The 15596-nt window shown below is 40.3% G+C and overlaps 1 protein-coding gene across 1 annotated transcript in view; it reads left to right on the plus strand.

The window, feature by feature from the left end:
* The window catches only part of LRMDA (leucine rich melanocyte differentiation associated), a 957336-nt gene extending 941893 nt beyond the window's left edge, over positions 1-15443 (plus strand). Inside the window, exon 7 of the mRNA XM_084634653.1 lies at positions 13118-15443. Within this exon, the coding sequence (XP_084490779.1) occupies positions 13118-13197 (80 nt within the window). The 3' untranslated portion in view covers positions 13198-15443. The remainder of the gene's footprint in view (positions 1-13117) is intronic.
* Positions 15444-15596: the final 153 nt, after the last annotated feature.

Genomic DNA, 15596 nt, shown 5'->3' on the forward strand with positions numbered 1-15596 from the left:
AATACTGATTAATTGACACACTCCGAAAGCTCTCACCAATATCCGTGCTCCAGTGCAATATGTTTACTAAGTGTAATATTTGTTAGAAAGTCTTTGGTGCTTTGACTAAATTTTAATGAGTCTGACCCTAATAGAGGGGTTTTACTGTGCCTCTTTTGAGTTGTTTCTTTAGCTTCCTATCTTTAGTCTTCAGCACAAGCTTCCATAGAGGCGGAGTGCTCTTGTAAACTGCATTCTGCTGTCCATTGTGATTTAATCTTCAGCCTCTCCCTCATTAGCATGTTTTTAAAAGGAGGCTGAGGGAGCGGGAGAGAGTTTAAGATAGAAAACAGTGACAATGTTTTGGCACTCTCTACTGGAGTCAGTCAGTGTTTGAGAATTAGGCTATGAACCCTTTGCAGTAGCAAATCATTGTGTGTGTATTCTATATAATGCAGGGTTTGTTTCAGCTAGAGACAGGCCCCAACTAAAACCAGTGAGCTGAATGCCTGCAGAACTTCCAGGAAGTTCGGCTCCAGGGCTGAACTTTATGGCTCGGATGTATTTCTGGTTTCAGCTGAGCCGTATGTCACCTGGGTTGGAAGAGTGGGGAGCACCTTTAACACTCGATTCTGTGAGATCTGGATGCCTGCTGCAAGGTGTTAAGCACTTGCAGCTCCCACTGGGAGTCAAGGGAACCCAGCACTTAGCAGCGCCAGTCCCTTAAGGAGGGTTACTTTATATTAAGAAGAATCCTATTAATCCTATCATTAGCAATCAGTTAAAAGTCTCCTTTGTTTCTGATGAATGGCTTATGGAAGGGAATGAGTAACCGTATACAAAGAACATTCCCCTAATTGATTGTCACAGTATCATAATATGACAGCAGCACTGTTTAACCGTGCTCTTTAATTTTGAGAGACTTGCTTTTTTATTTTTAAAGCTGGGGAAGAAACTTGGTCTTTATCTCAAATGACTCTCTTGAGAAATTTCAAACCAGTTGAGCCAGACTGAATTGTGGATGGCTTTCTTTTAAAAAAAAAATGTGAACTCCTCCAACAGAAAACATCTGAGATCCAAAAAGCAAATTTTACTCATGAGATGAGCCAAATTTACTTCCAAACTCTCCAGAAGGGCCCTGCTGCTCATATAAGAATTTGTAATTTTGCTGGAATGCTTGCAGACTTTCCGAACAATTATTCCAAAAGTTTACTTTCTACTACGTAAATCATGGTACATTTATTTAATCCTATCACAGTTACTGAAAGAGCTTACTTTCCTTTTTTTCCTTTTACTGCTAATGCAATCTGCACATTCCTAAACTTTGTGAAGTACAATATAATTATATTCATCCTCTGTTTCCCTAATGGCTCTAGCATTCTTTATGGTTTAATTCTGTTGCTGATTAATGGAGGTATTATTAGTAGAGTGTAACCCAAAGTGGAGAGCAGCCTACAGAAATGTCACTTTTGCATATGTTAGTCAAATCAACTGAGAGTCTTCTAAGATTATATGGGAGGAGTTGACAGAGCAGCTGAACTTTAATATGCAGTAAGGATCAGATTTTAAAACCTTCTTGCCCACCATTCTGAATACATTAGAAGTATCACTTGCATCAATGCAGTGATCATGTTGTTGCATTAGTAGAAATAAAAGAAACATAATTCAGAACAATCAATTCAATTTGTATGTATATTTATTCCCTCTATGAAACATATTGAAACTAAATAGTGAGGGATTGGTCCTGCTTTGAGCAGGGGGTTGGACTAGATGACCTCCTGAGGTCCCTTCCACCCTGATAGTCTATGATTCTATGACTTCTTTTTGTAGCCACCCATATACCCAAATTGATGTTCACTGAGGTTAGTCCACCAGAAATCAGGCTTCCAGGTAAAAGGTTAAAAGCACAGATTGTATAAATATAAGATTTGACCATTATAGAACATAAACTTGGCTGCAAAACTAAGGAACAGTATTGTTTAATTGTCATAGGGGAATATTTAGTTTGCTGTTTTAGCCAGTTTAATAGACAAAGGGATGCTGCCCTCTAGTGGTGATGACCTCAACTTTAAATTGACTAAAGAGAAATCAGTATGAGGTTTGTTTGGTTTTTTGTTGTGTGCGCGCTTTTTTTGTGTGCGAGGGGGGAGACAGAGGAAGGAGAGCAGCTGTTGTGTTAATAGCTAAAATAAGCGGAAGTAGTACAGCTTGGAGCACTTGGCTATTAATAAATAACTTAAGTTTTTGTGACTTCAATCTAGGAATGGAGAGTGAAGGGCATTTAACAAATTTTACCTGATTTGCATCTGATCCTTGCATGCTCTTTGGAAACAGTTCCATCTTTTATCCACTCTGTTTATAATACATATGAGAAAATGAGACATGTAAGTACAAATAGATATTGTAAATTCATAGCTGTTTCCCTTTGAAGGTATCCAATCTATATAAATTTGAGCTTCAGTTCATATGTAAAAGTTAACCTCTGGAAAAGTTGATATCTTTATAGCCAGTGTTTCTGGTGCTCAGTAACTCCAGTAAATAAAAATACAAGTATGTGCTTGATTATTTTTTAAATTTTACTCCACCCTTTTTTAAAAATCCAAAATATTCAACAAGAAAATGTTCATACTGACCTCTAGGCTTGTCACATCCACAGAGTCATTTGAAATAGGAACAATGGTGAAGACACACATCTGAGTGGTGGAAGGGAGAGGGCTGGTTGTTTGTTTGCTTTGTTTTTAATAGGAAAAAAAGTCAGCATATTGCAATCATCATCAGAAGTGTGGAAGGATTGCTAAGAAGTCCCAGTGCAGAAATGTGGGCCCTTATAATATTACTGAACTATCCTGGACAGTACAGAACTGATTAATGATTTAAAGTGATTTGCCCTTAATGGTTTTGTTTTAGCCAGCCGTAGATGATCTGTAGACAGCACATGCCCAGATCAAAGCTGATCATGTCAATGTCATTCAAGGAGGGAGAGCTATCCTCCTTTTCTTCTTTGCTTTAAACAAAGTAGGACATCTGAGGAACAATGTGTTGATTGTTCCACTGCCAGGACACACATAATGGAAACATTAGCTCCAAGATAACTTTTAATCTGTCAGCCTAATGGGTCCTTAATGTGTAGAGGGCTTTAAATGTATGTCAGCCAGGGCTGTATAAAGTAATATAGTTTGTGGCCTGAATGGATCTAGATGACTCTGCACCATGACACAATATGGTTTATTATTAAGTATCAGCTCATCAGCTTATTCCCACGGACTTGGACAAGCGTCTCAATTTTCCAGTAACCGATTATGTGAGAAAAAGCTTGCAGTGCATTTTTTTGCCCTTTCCTCTTCTTTTTTTTTTTTTTTTTTTTAAATTACAAGTTTCATCCCCAGCTGCACTGGGAGCCCTGAAGTGTATTTACAGCAGGCTGCACTTTATCACACATCAGCTCGACTGCTCGTTTACACTGAACATTTATGCAGTCTCCCCTGGCCTGGGATGCAAACTTCACATCTTTGTATTCCTATCACCTTCATTGCAAATTTTTCCAACATCCTCTCCCTGTTGACTGCTTTCCTTCCTGCTTTTTTTTCCTTCCTACAACCAGGCCAGTGAGCCTTGACATGACACAGTACTTGTCTGTGCAGGATAGTTGCCATAATTTCATGGTCTCACTTGCTTGTTCTGATTCTTCCCTGTTTGATAACGTTAGGTGCATAATGCCAATGTTATTGCTGTGGACTAAATATGAGTTTGACTTGGTTCCTGGAAATAATCTGATCAACTGGAAGGCATGTATATTCGGGGAGAATGAATCATCACTTTCTTGGCACCCTTGCATAGGGGCTAAGGAGATTTGTAGCCATTGCAGTCCCATGACTAATATAGTGGGTTATGCTAGCACTTCTAGACACAGCAGAAGGTGCAGGACAGCAGCACACCACCTAAAAGTTCTTCACTGTCTTGAAGAGTGGTGCAATTGGTCACATTCCCCTCTATTATGGGGAGATCTGCTGTTCTATACTGTACCCATCATCATAGTATCCGATTGCTTCTTTGATGAAGATGGAGCTCGCTCTGGGCTGGGGCAGCTACCCTCGGCCTTACGAAGCTGCCTTTATGTGCAGCTACTTTTGGAGGACTAGCCCATTATTTCTGCTTACATTTAGCACTTTTGTTCTCTTAAAAATCAATTAAAAGACTGTTAGTTTATAATGTAAGAAGCGTTAATATTTGTGTATCTTTTTCTTTGGTATTTCTGATAGCATTTCCTTATGTCATCTTAGTTCATTACTACTTTTGGTGCCAGGGTATTGCTAGTCTTGTAAGCCAATGCTCATATAGTTTCTGCTCAGAGGTATTTGGAGCCACATGCAATGACTTCAGCTGGAGAAGGCAGAGCAGAGAATGGCATAACTCAAACCCTTTCACTCATTAGAAGCTGCTGAAATCTAAGCCTGATTCTTACTATTTATCATGTGTATTTTGGTAGCGTACAGTGGTCCTCAGTCAGCATTGAGGCTTCACTGTGCAGTGCTTACAATCTAAGAGGAAAAAAGCAGCCCAAGGATGGGGGAAGGGAATTCAAGATAGCCATGCCAACAAGTGGTTCGGTGGGTAGCCCATGACTTGTTCATTCCATGGGATTTATTTGTGGGGGAGCAGAGGACGGTGGAGAAATTGTTAGGAATAAAAAGGGAAGAGGAGAGGAGATTGATATAGTGAAGGAGGGGAAGTTCATAGTCCAAAAAAGTCCAAGTCCATTGTGACATCAGGAAGCTTCGAGTCTGAAGTCTATTTTAAATAGACCCGGGTCTGGGTCTTTCATGATTTGGGCCTTTTGTAGCCTGCTGTAGAAGCTTCAGGCCATATGTAGGGGTTACAGCTGAGGCCTAGTGCCCCAGAGCAGTTTCTGGCAGGTCATTTGGGAGGGGATGCAGATGCTTCTCCCCACTGATATTGGCCCAAAGTGCAAGCATTTGTAGGGGGAAGGGCTGGCCAGCTCAGCATTTATCTCATTCTTTGCTGGCTCCTGCTTCTGCTGCTCTGATGTATAACCTGAAAATTATGACCCAGTGACTTGAATTCAGCCTCTAGTCTGGCAGTTGGGGAGCTGCAGCCACCAGTGAGCAAGTTTACTTGTGGCACACTCAGATTCCATTACAATCACTTTCCTGTAGTTATCATCTGAGTCGGAGTCCTGTATGCGATGAGGTTAGAGTTGCCGCATGCTGAGGGCAAAGGCTGGCCCAACTCTCCCACTTCCCCAGGTGACAGTTGTTCATGGTTTTACATTTCTTTAAATGTTGTTTGGCAACACCATGGCATGTTCCCCATTTTACAGATGGGGAAACTGAAGCACAGAGCAGTCAGAGTGACTCTCCAAGACCATTCAGCAAGTCATTGCCAGAGCCAAAATTAGAACCCAGGAATCTGATTTCTGACTCCCTAGTTTCCTCTTCTAACCACTCAAACTACTTGCCGTGTTAAAGTGACTCTTAGATTCCCATAGCATCTACAGCACCTTTACATGGCTTGTACTTTAAAAATGCAAATGAAAATAGATTTCAGCATTAGCAGTAGCATTTTCTCTTCAGTTAGATGTTACATTTTTCTATTGTAGATATTCTAGCAGTGTAAGAAGAAAATAATGTAGGAAAGGAGCAATAAGTTGCTCTTATTTTATCAAATGAGGCATCATGTGGAAAGAAAGAAACAAAAACTGTCTGTTACCTATGAGACAGTCAGTTAGTCAGACACCAGATAACTTTGGATATCCTTGGTACTGAGACTTTGAGACAGTCGAGTTGCTTTTCTATGAGAGTCTCTGCTCGTATAAAGCAATGCACGATAATCTAATAGCCATCACTCATAGCACAGTATAGTGAGGATTGGGTAGCTTTGGCAGATATTGTAAAATAGTTTAGGGACTCTTAATTAGAGCTATGAGATCATTCCCTCCCCGGTATTCCCTCCACCAATATGGATAGACTTCTAGATGTTTGGGTGTTGGGAGGTCCAAGGACAAGCTGTATATTTTGTCTGCTTGCCCTGCATAGTAGTGGGGATCACTATTTTGGATGCTGTTATTCCAGCATTGCACTGCCTCTAAAAGGTATCACAACTGATATGACAATGTCTTGGCCTCCACTAGTTGAGCAATGAGCCTAAAGGAAGGTAAGTAGTAAGTGTGTGTGTGTGAGTGCACAGGTAGAAACCAATTCAGGTGGGGCTATTTATCACAGGACTGCCTCTTTCCTGGGTTCTAAGATTAGGGAGAGTTTCACTGCAAGCAATGGAACAATCACCAAGGGGAAATAATAAAGTAGTTGAATGTGATATTTTTATTTCGTGACTGGACTTGCTCTTGGAGGGAGAAAAACTGTTGAAAATCCAAACGTAAATAAAGAAACATGTGTGAATTAAAGCTGATGGATGAAACTCAGAAGACTCAGTCCAGAATAAGAACATAAAATCTTGAATGTGTATTTAAACCTATTGACATTCCCCCACCTTCTCTTAGGCCAGCTATATAGATCTTTGTTCCTTACAGATTGCCTCCTCCTTTCCCTTCCCCCCCCCAACTTCCTTTCTCAACTCCTCCCCTCCCCCCTCCACCCCCTCATAACCCCAAAACAACCCTTCTTCCTTCCAAACGGTCTAGGTCAGATATCCTCCCTGGTGATGCAACCACAAGTTCCAGTAGAACTGCAGTCTCTATGCTTGGGTCCAAGTCTGCCTTCTATGCCCTGATCTATCTATTTATGCCCTTATCTAAGTCACCCATGGAGGGTGACTTATCTATGCTCCAGGGAAAGGGCTGAACTTGGGGCTGATTCTTTGGGGGTTTATATGTTTTTAAACTAACTGAACAGCCTATCTCCACTTATTGTCAGGAGCGGTGTATTGGAGCTCCTCTAAGCAGATAGGTTTCAGAATAACAGCCATGTTAGTCTGTATTCGCAAAAAGAAAAGGAGTACTTTTGGCACCTTAGAGACTAAGCAATTTATTTGAGCATAAGCTTTCGTGAGCTACAGCTCACTTCATCAGATGCATACTGTGGAAAATTCAGAAAATGTTTTTATACACACAGACCATGAAAAAATGGGTGTTTATCACTACAAAAGGTTTTCTCTCCCCCCACCCCACTCTCCTGCTGGTAATAGCTTGTCTAAAGTGATCACTCTCCTTACAATGTGTATGATAATCAAGGTGGGCCATTTCCAGCACAAATCCAGGGTTTAACAAGAACGTCTGAGGAACAGTGTGTGGGGGGGAAAGGAATAAACAAGGAGAAATAGGTTACTTTTTATAATGAATCAACCACTCCCAGTCTCTATTCAAGCCTAAGTTAATTGTATCCAATTTGCAAATTAATTCCAACTCAGCAGTCTCTCGTTGGAGTCTGTTTTTGAAGGTTTTTTTTTGTTGAAGGATAGTCACTTTGAGATCAGGAGGGTGGGTTTGTGGGGGTGGGGGTGGGGAGAAAACCTGGATTTGTGCTGGAAATGGCCCACCTTGATTATCATACGCATAGTAAGGAGAGTGATCACTTTAGATAAGCTATTACCAGCAGGAGAGTGGGGTGGGAGGAGAGAAAACCTTTTGTAGTGATAAACACCCATTTTTTCATGGTCTGTGTGTATAAAAACATCTTCTGTATTTTCCACAGTATGCATCTGATAAAGTGAGCTGTAGCTCACGAAAGCTTATGCTCAAATAAATTGGTTAGTCTCTAAGGTGCCACAAGTACTCCTTTTCTTTCTAAGCAGATAGTTTACAGCTGCTCATTTTGGGGCTTTTCACACTTTTTTGCAGCATTCAGTTGTTTTAATATTTGTTCTCAATTATTTAGGAATAAATAATTTTGGAATAAATAGTGTGACCTGCTTATTTTTAACTAAAACAAGTAGGAACTCTTTATGGAATGTAAGGCCCCATTTAGCAAATCATGTAGGGGAACATTTTCAAAAGAACTTAGTGATTTAGGAGCCTATGTTCCATTGAAAGTCAGACTTTGACTCTTAAGCACCAGATTCTTAAAGGTGTTTAGGCACCTAAGACACAAGTAGGTGACTAGTGGGACTTTTTCAGGTAACTTCTAGTCACTTTAGAAAATCCCACTGTGCATCTGTCTGCATTTTAGGTGCCCAAATACCTTGAAGAAAATGAGACTTAGGCTTTTCAGTTACAGGCACTTTTGAAAATTTTACCCATAAGAACTTGCTTATGTTCTTTGCTAACTGGCGATGGTCTTAAGTATGTTTAAAATTAATGGAAGTGTTTTGTCTAAATGAGTAGCACTATAGACTTGAGTTGGTTGTAGACAGATGTTTATTCTCCTGTGAATATTAGTTGTAAATAGGGTTGTACTCTCCTATAAAGAAAGGTTTCAGAGTAACAGCCGTGTTAGTCTGTATTCGCAAAAAGAAAAGGAGTACTTGTGGCACCTTAGAGACTAACCAATTTATTTGAGCATAAGCTTTCGTGAACTACAGCTCACTTCATCGGATGCATACTGTGGAAACTGCAGAAGACATTATATACACAGAGACCATGAAACAATACCTCCTCCCACCCCACTCTCCTGCTGGTAATAGCTTATCTAAAGTGATCACTCTCCTTACAGTGGTCACTTTGGATGGGCTATTACCAGCAGGAGAGTGAGTTTGTGTGTGGGGAGGCGGAGGGTGAGAAAACCTGGATTTGTGCTGGAAATGGCCCAACTTGATTATCATACACATTGTAAGGAGAGTGATCACTTTAGATAAGCTATTACCAGCAGGAGAGTGGGGTCGGAGGAGGTATTGTTTCATGGTCTCTGTGTATATAATGTCTTCTGCAGTTTCCACAGTATGCATCCGATGAAGTGAGCTGTAGCTCACGAAAGCTTATGCTCAAATAAATTGGTTAGTCTCTAAGGTGCCACAAGTACTCCTTTTCTTCCTATAAGGAAAGTTGCAATTAGTATTTTAGGGAACTTTGCAGTTCCCATTCATGATGGGAGAAAATCTCCCAGAGCCTTTGAAAAAAGTTATAATGGTGTTGATTCATCCAGAAAGCAGTTTACACATTGATACTATAACCACCACTCAAAATGTAACTAGCTTCTTGGTGGAAGGTGACAGCTGTTTAATAGCCCACAGCGGCACTATCCAACAGTGTGAGGCAAGAAGTGTGAAGATGAATATCTGATCCAGCACAGACTGATGGGGTGGGATTTAGGTACTGTAGTCAGAATAAAATTAGCTAAACTGGAATTTGGTTAGGACATCAAGTTTGGTACTAATTGCCATGTGATCAGACCAAAAGCAGTCAGGACTTCTGCTTAGGATCCCCCTGAACACAGACATAGTATAGTGTTGTATAAAGTATCATATGCCCTTTTGGTTTACTTATGGAATATAGTCCTTCTCACCTAATGTAAATAAGATTATCTTTTTCACTAATATTCTTAAATGCAAATACTTTACTATATGCTAATACATGGTAGCACCTTTTACCTGTATCAGAATTATTACAAGCATTAGGAAAATTAAAGCCAACAACTCATGCAATGGCACCAGGATGCCACCAGATAGTCTTAGCATTAGGTCACAACTAACTTGAGCTGATTTGAACTGGTGACCTAGAAGTGCATTGTCCCATAACCCATTGTGAATTCCTTCTACTGTCCGGTCCCCAAGAAAAATATCAAGAAGTGAAAACATATTTTACTCTAGAAAAGAACATTGAGGAATCGATGGCATAATAACTCTCTGAAACACACACCCAATTTAAAAGGCGAGAACATGACTTTAACATTTTTTCACTTGCTTTAGTATGCATGTATGTATTTATTTATTTATGGGGATAATTGGGTTTTCCCCCAGCTAAGGCAACGCTCGTGTTGCTGACACTACAATGTGTTGGTGAAGGAAGACTGATACCACAACACACACAAGTGACTGCAGGGTTGTTACTTACCCGTCATAATTAGAACATCCATTCTGAAGGAGGGGGAATTTAAAAGATAAAAGGTATATTTAAACATGATTCTTCCCTATGTAATTTTTTCTTAATTATAGTTTTAACAGCTTATGGTGATGGTGGAAGCAGCTACTTAAGAAAAAATTGGAACCTCATTTGGGGGGAGACGATCCCTCAAGAGATCTCATGTTGTCATTTTTCAAGAGCCCCGAGCAGAAAGCTCATTCAGAATGCTGTGCATTAGGTTGATGCATTGAGAGTATACTTAGCTTATTATGACCAATGCCAGATATTTTAATTAAAAACACCACACATCATTAAATATGTTGTCATCCCCTGCACACACGTGCACGCATACACACACACATGAGTTTGTGAAGCTGCAAACAAATGAACACATGGCAGATGTGAGGGGGAAACTGTCTCCTACTTAGTCAGACACAAAAGTAGATTTCCTAAATCCATGTATTCCATACCGTAGCATCAAAAGCTCTTACTGCAGCATATAAACCCTCTGTAATTTTCACAGTTTTCTTCAAGCCAGGGGAGGGGAGGGAGAGGAGGAGGGGAAAAAAGTCACCATTTAATTTATGAGCAAGCCTATTGTTTTACAAATAACCTTCATGATAAATAAAGTCTCATGGCAACATTTTCAACTGTGCTTTTATCAAGGCTCTCTGAGCAGTGTGTATAATCTGCCTGGCAATCGAATCACAGCTGTGCGCCTTGGTAGGGAATCTCTGTGGAGACAACACTTCCTTAATTTAAACAATTGTAGGCTGCGGGAGTTCAAAAATTTAAGCTGACTTTAACTGTCACTAGCCCAAGCACCTTTATCCCCAGGCGAGCAGCAGCAGCTGGATTTCATTTCCTGCTGCCAGACAGTCCGACATCTTTGCTGAGCATCCCAGGAACTGAGCGTCTTTGCTTTAAGGATTTTATTCAAGGTGACAGCTCCTCACACTTTAGCGTTCAGATCACCTCAAGTAGCTGAGATATCAGTGAAAATGAGCACACTTCTATAGCAAACTCCAAATTTAGATTGACTGAGGTTATCCTTAGGCCTCTAGACCCAACCTCCATGACAGAACAGGCCTGCCAGTAACTCTAAAACTACAGTGGAGTTTGTAATGATGTCTGGGGAGAAATATTCTGCAGGAGCAGTGGAGAATACTATAAGTGATAGGAAATGATGTCAGATTTAGTTAGAGCTGGAGACACTGTTAGAATATACTTGGCATAATATGGCACCGGTATCTCTGTCGGCATCTCTGTTTTCTGTCACCGCACACAATTCGAGGTCTGTCTGTAGTTCTGACAGTGTCTTTTCAGATCAGGTTATTGCACTCGCTCAGCGCAGCACCATCCAGCCCCCTTTGTTTGAAGTCTGCCCTTTTGTCATTAATGCACTTGATGTCTATTTAAATCTGACGGTGAACGTCGTATCTGTTTTCCTGTCAAGAGATCATTGACAGTATTAATACCTCATGTCCTTGCCTCATTTTCTAAGCGCTGACACCTTGCTGCAGTCTCCAGCATTCATCAAACAGCACTCTCTCACCAAGATCTCCGTGAACAGTCGCTTCCAGTCCCGAAGAAACACTGCAGACCTCAAATAGGACTTTTATCAATGACAGTGAAAAAGGAGTCTGAAGAAGGTCATTAATAAACTGTTCATATCCTTTGAATTTAGAGCTCTACCACTAGAAGCCCAGCCAAGCTTTCTACCAACTAATGACAACCACGCTTTACATGGGATAGCGTCATCTCAGGATATGAGAACTTGCTTTTGACCAGACACTGGTTTATGAAGGCGAATAATTTCTTCCCTTGAATGTGGAAGTTGCTCCACTGATCAATCAGGTTATTGGAGACTTGGAGAGAGCGAGAGAAGGAAGCGGAGAAGGGGCTAAGCAAAGCACATATAGCCCTCTTCTGTGCTTCCCTTAAGAGGAATGTGTTTTTCAAAACAGGTGATAGGCCTATCAATTTCTTTCCATAGGAATGTGTTATAACCTGATGCTTTAAAAAAGGAGACAATAATAGGGATTAGCTTTAATCCAGCACAGCCCCTGCTTCCAGGGATTTCATAGCTTATTTGATGCTTATAATTATATTGCTACATTACATAAAGATTATTAAAAGAATACTTAATTCATGCTGCATGTAGGTGCAGCTAATAAGATCCCATTTGTTCATGTGGGATCTGTCAAATTTAAAGCCCTGCACAGTAAATGAGAATATTCCCTCCCAGTTTTTGTCCCTATACATAATGTTTTGTTTCCTATGGGCTGGGTGTTGGTGGACCTTGAGTGGATGAGCTAGATACTATAGTGGTGAGAGCTTTAGAAAATCCCAAGATAGATAGAGGGAGACAGAGAGACCCTTGCACATGACTTCCTTGTGCAGGAGGCAATAATAATTGGACTGCACATGCCTTGGGGGGCAAAAGGAGGCATTGTCAGTAACTGCCACAGCACTCCCATGTAAGGCTATTGGCCATCGCTGTATATCAGCCACCACCACTAGCGGAAGGACAATGTATAACGTTTAAATATGGCTTCCACAGACAATATGCCTTGCTCTCCCTTTACCATTGCTCTGGCTCGTAGAGCCATTTATATTTAGAAAAGGAGGGCAGTGAGGTCTGGATGACCTTGGGTAAGTCACTTCACTTCTCTGTCTCTGCAAAGTAGGGATAATAATAATTACTTACATCAAAGGGCTGTTGTGAGGATGTCTGAACAGAGTTTTTTCATGTTTATATCACTAGATCAGTGCCAAGCTGTTGTTTGCTGGTATTATTTTTTTTATCAATAAAACCATGTGGTTTAGAAAGATTCGTCCCCATATCCATATTTTGGAACAATAACAGACAAACATACAACTCTATCCACAATGCCATCCCTACAAAAAGCAGTAGGGCGTGGATATGTGCTTAACAGGGTGATTCACAAAGGTACTCAAGTGTGTGTTTGCAGGGCTGACCCCAGTGCCATTAATTAAAATAAATTAATTTCAAATTAACATACTTTGCTTTCCGAGAAAGGCAAGAGAGAGAGAGCAGTTGCCAAACACAGAGGAACCTTCTTTTCCCCAACCTCAGTAATATCGTTCCATTACATACCATGCTAATTGCTCATTTTTTCCTTATTTGTTTTCTTTTCACTGTAGGTGTTCTGGGAAAATGTCGCTACATTTACTATGGGAAACATTCAGAAGGCAACAGATTCATTCGAGATGACCAGCTATAAAACAGCACCGTTCCATGCCTCTTTAAACAATCCACAAAACATGCACACAAAAAGCACAAATTGCATCTACATTTTCTGCGTGTAACTAAAGTCCTCCAGTACCTTCTGCTGACTTTGCCAAGCCTGTCAAGATCATCTTTCTGTCTTAGTCTGAGTAGTCACATAGAGATTGACATGATTGCCTTTAAGCAGGTCCCATCCACCAGTGTGACAGACAGCTGCAGCCAAGCACCAGGCCTGACAGGATGAACACCATGATGGATTGCCTGGTCCAATTGCTGCACACAGAAGAGCAAAGGTCACACCTGGGGCTTCAGTGAGCATGCTCAGTTGGTTTTAGCAAGAGCAATGCTTTTATCTAAAGTTTGCATGTTGAGTGAGAGAGGCTTGCAGTGTCAATATGCTCATAAAACAGCAGCTATAACTGAAGATTTAAAAAGCCCTTATTTCCCCCCCCCCCCAAGTATTAGGTACTTAAGTTTAACACACACAAACCTTTTCAGACAGTGTTTATCACAAGTCAAACTTCGCAGTTTCCTTTGCTCTTTCTTTAAGGGGGCAGAGGATATGTTGTCAGCAATGTTGATATGAAAACACGTTAGCAATGCATAGCACTGAATCTGCATATTTTTATTGAAGAAAAGGGGTCGAAGCAGTTTTGCACACACAACTGAACCAAAGCATCCTATTTTTGATTTAAATCTCAAGTTTTACTACATCGTAACATTCAGAAGTGGGGCCATTTTTAACATTGCAGAATATGTGACACAGAGGGCACACTGTTTAACTGTACATGCTTGATTATGGTAGTGACAGTTCTACTTATGCTTGGTTTATTTGACAAGATTTTTTTAACATGTGCAGAGATTAGATTTAGAATTAAATGTTTTGAAAGGAGAAAGCAACAAAAGCCTGCTGAGCATAGATGATATTTAGAGGAAAATAAGGTACAATTGTTTGTTTCATATCACTAACGTTATTGTTGGAATCTACATAATTTACAATCTTGCTATATATCTTAGTCGCCTCCCTATTGTGGTCATTATTAATCCCCTATTAATATACATGCCAATTATGTAAACATGGCTTCTTGTCAACTTTTCAGTCACAAAATGAAAATCCTTAGCATTTCACAAGTCTTTTTAGCAAATGAGGTGAACGTGTTTGGAGCAACGACTCATTTCCTTTGTTACTGTGCTTCAAGTTCCCAAGAGTTAATACATTGTGTTTGGTGTGACTAGATGTCATGGGATTGACAAAGAGTATGCAGAGCCTTTCACCTCTAGGCTGCGATTTCAAAACCAGCCCATGATGGTATTGTCTAAGAGCTGTTGCCATCTGTTGGCTATTTGTTGGCTTGTATGAAATGAGCTGGTGGTCTGTGTTCACTTTCCTAGAAGACGGGTGACTCTCACAAACCTAAATACTTACAAGTGGCCCATATTTTGGCAATCTTCAGCAGATGCTGTGGATGGAATGGGACTGGAGACTGATGTCTTTCTCTGCCAGAGGTGGTCCTTCCAGAAAATGACGAGGCACCTTGGCAGAGGAATGAAGGGAAGCTGGCACTGCTACTGTCCATGTTATTTGCCGCTCTGGATGAACGGAAGACTTGACTCACCATGGCTGTCAATATGAAACTGCTAACCAGCGTTACATTTACTTTTAAATTTGAAAATAAAAATATATACTAATAGAAATATATTTAAAATATACAGGGCCCGGATCCTCAGCTGCTATAAACTGGCATAGCTCCGTTGACTTTAATGGAGCTACACAGTTTCCATCAGCTGTGCATCTGGCCCCATCTATTTTAAATTCAGATCTGTCTCTGAGTCGGCTGCTGTACAAATTGCTGGGAAGTGAGTTGTGGCTACGGTAGCACAACTTCGCTTATGTCATAGTCTCTTATTTGGCTATTACAGATAGGAAACCAAATTCTGATTAAAAGGCTCCTGAGCTTTTGGGGACTCAGGAGGTTGCTTCTTTTGTGACATAAATAATTATTAGATTTCTAACTCAGTGACCAAAATAACAGCAAGTTGCCATCCTAGCTCATTTGTATCATAATATCTGTTCTGAATCATCAACTCATGTTTTGACCAAAGCATATTACAGGCAGCAGGGTGCTAAACAGAGGAGTCTAGAATAACCTACTGTCACATTCCGTCTGGTTGCATATACGTTCCTGTCTCAATCAAAGGCTTTAACCCTGCCTCAAACAATAAAAAACACTTGCAAACTGACCACATGATTTTTCTCTCTTTTTTTTTTGTTTTTTTCCTTATTTACTTTTTGTAATGTCAAAACCCTTTGTATCATTCTCAGAAATGTTTTGGAGGCAATAATATTTTTGGAATGAGATGTGACCAAAGATTTTTTTTAGTATTAAATAACGT

Source organism: Lepidochelys olivacea, assembly GCF_965140295.1.
Source record: "Lepidochelys olivacea isolate rLepOli2 genome assembly, chromosome: 7".
Taxonomy (NCBI): domain Eukaryota; kingdom Metazoa; phylum Chordata; order Testudines; family Cheloniidae; genus Lepidochelys; species Lepidochelys olivacea.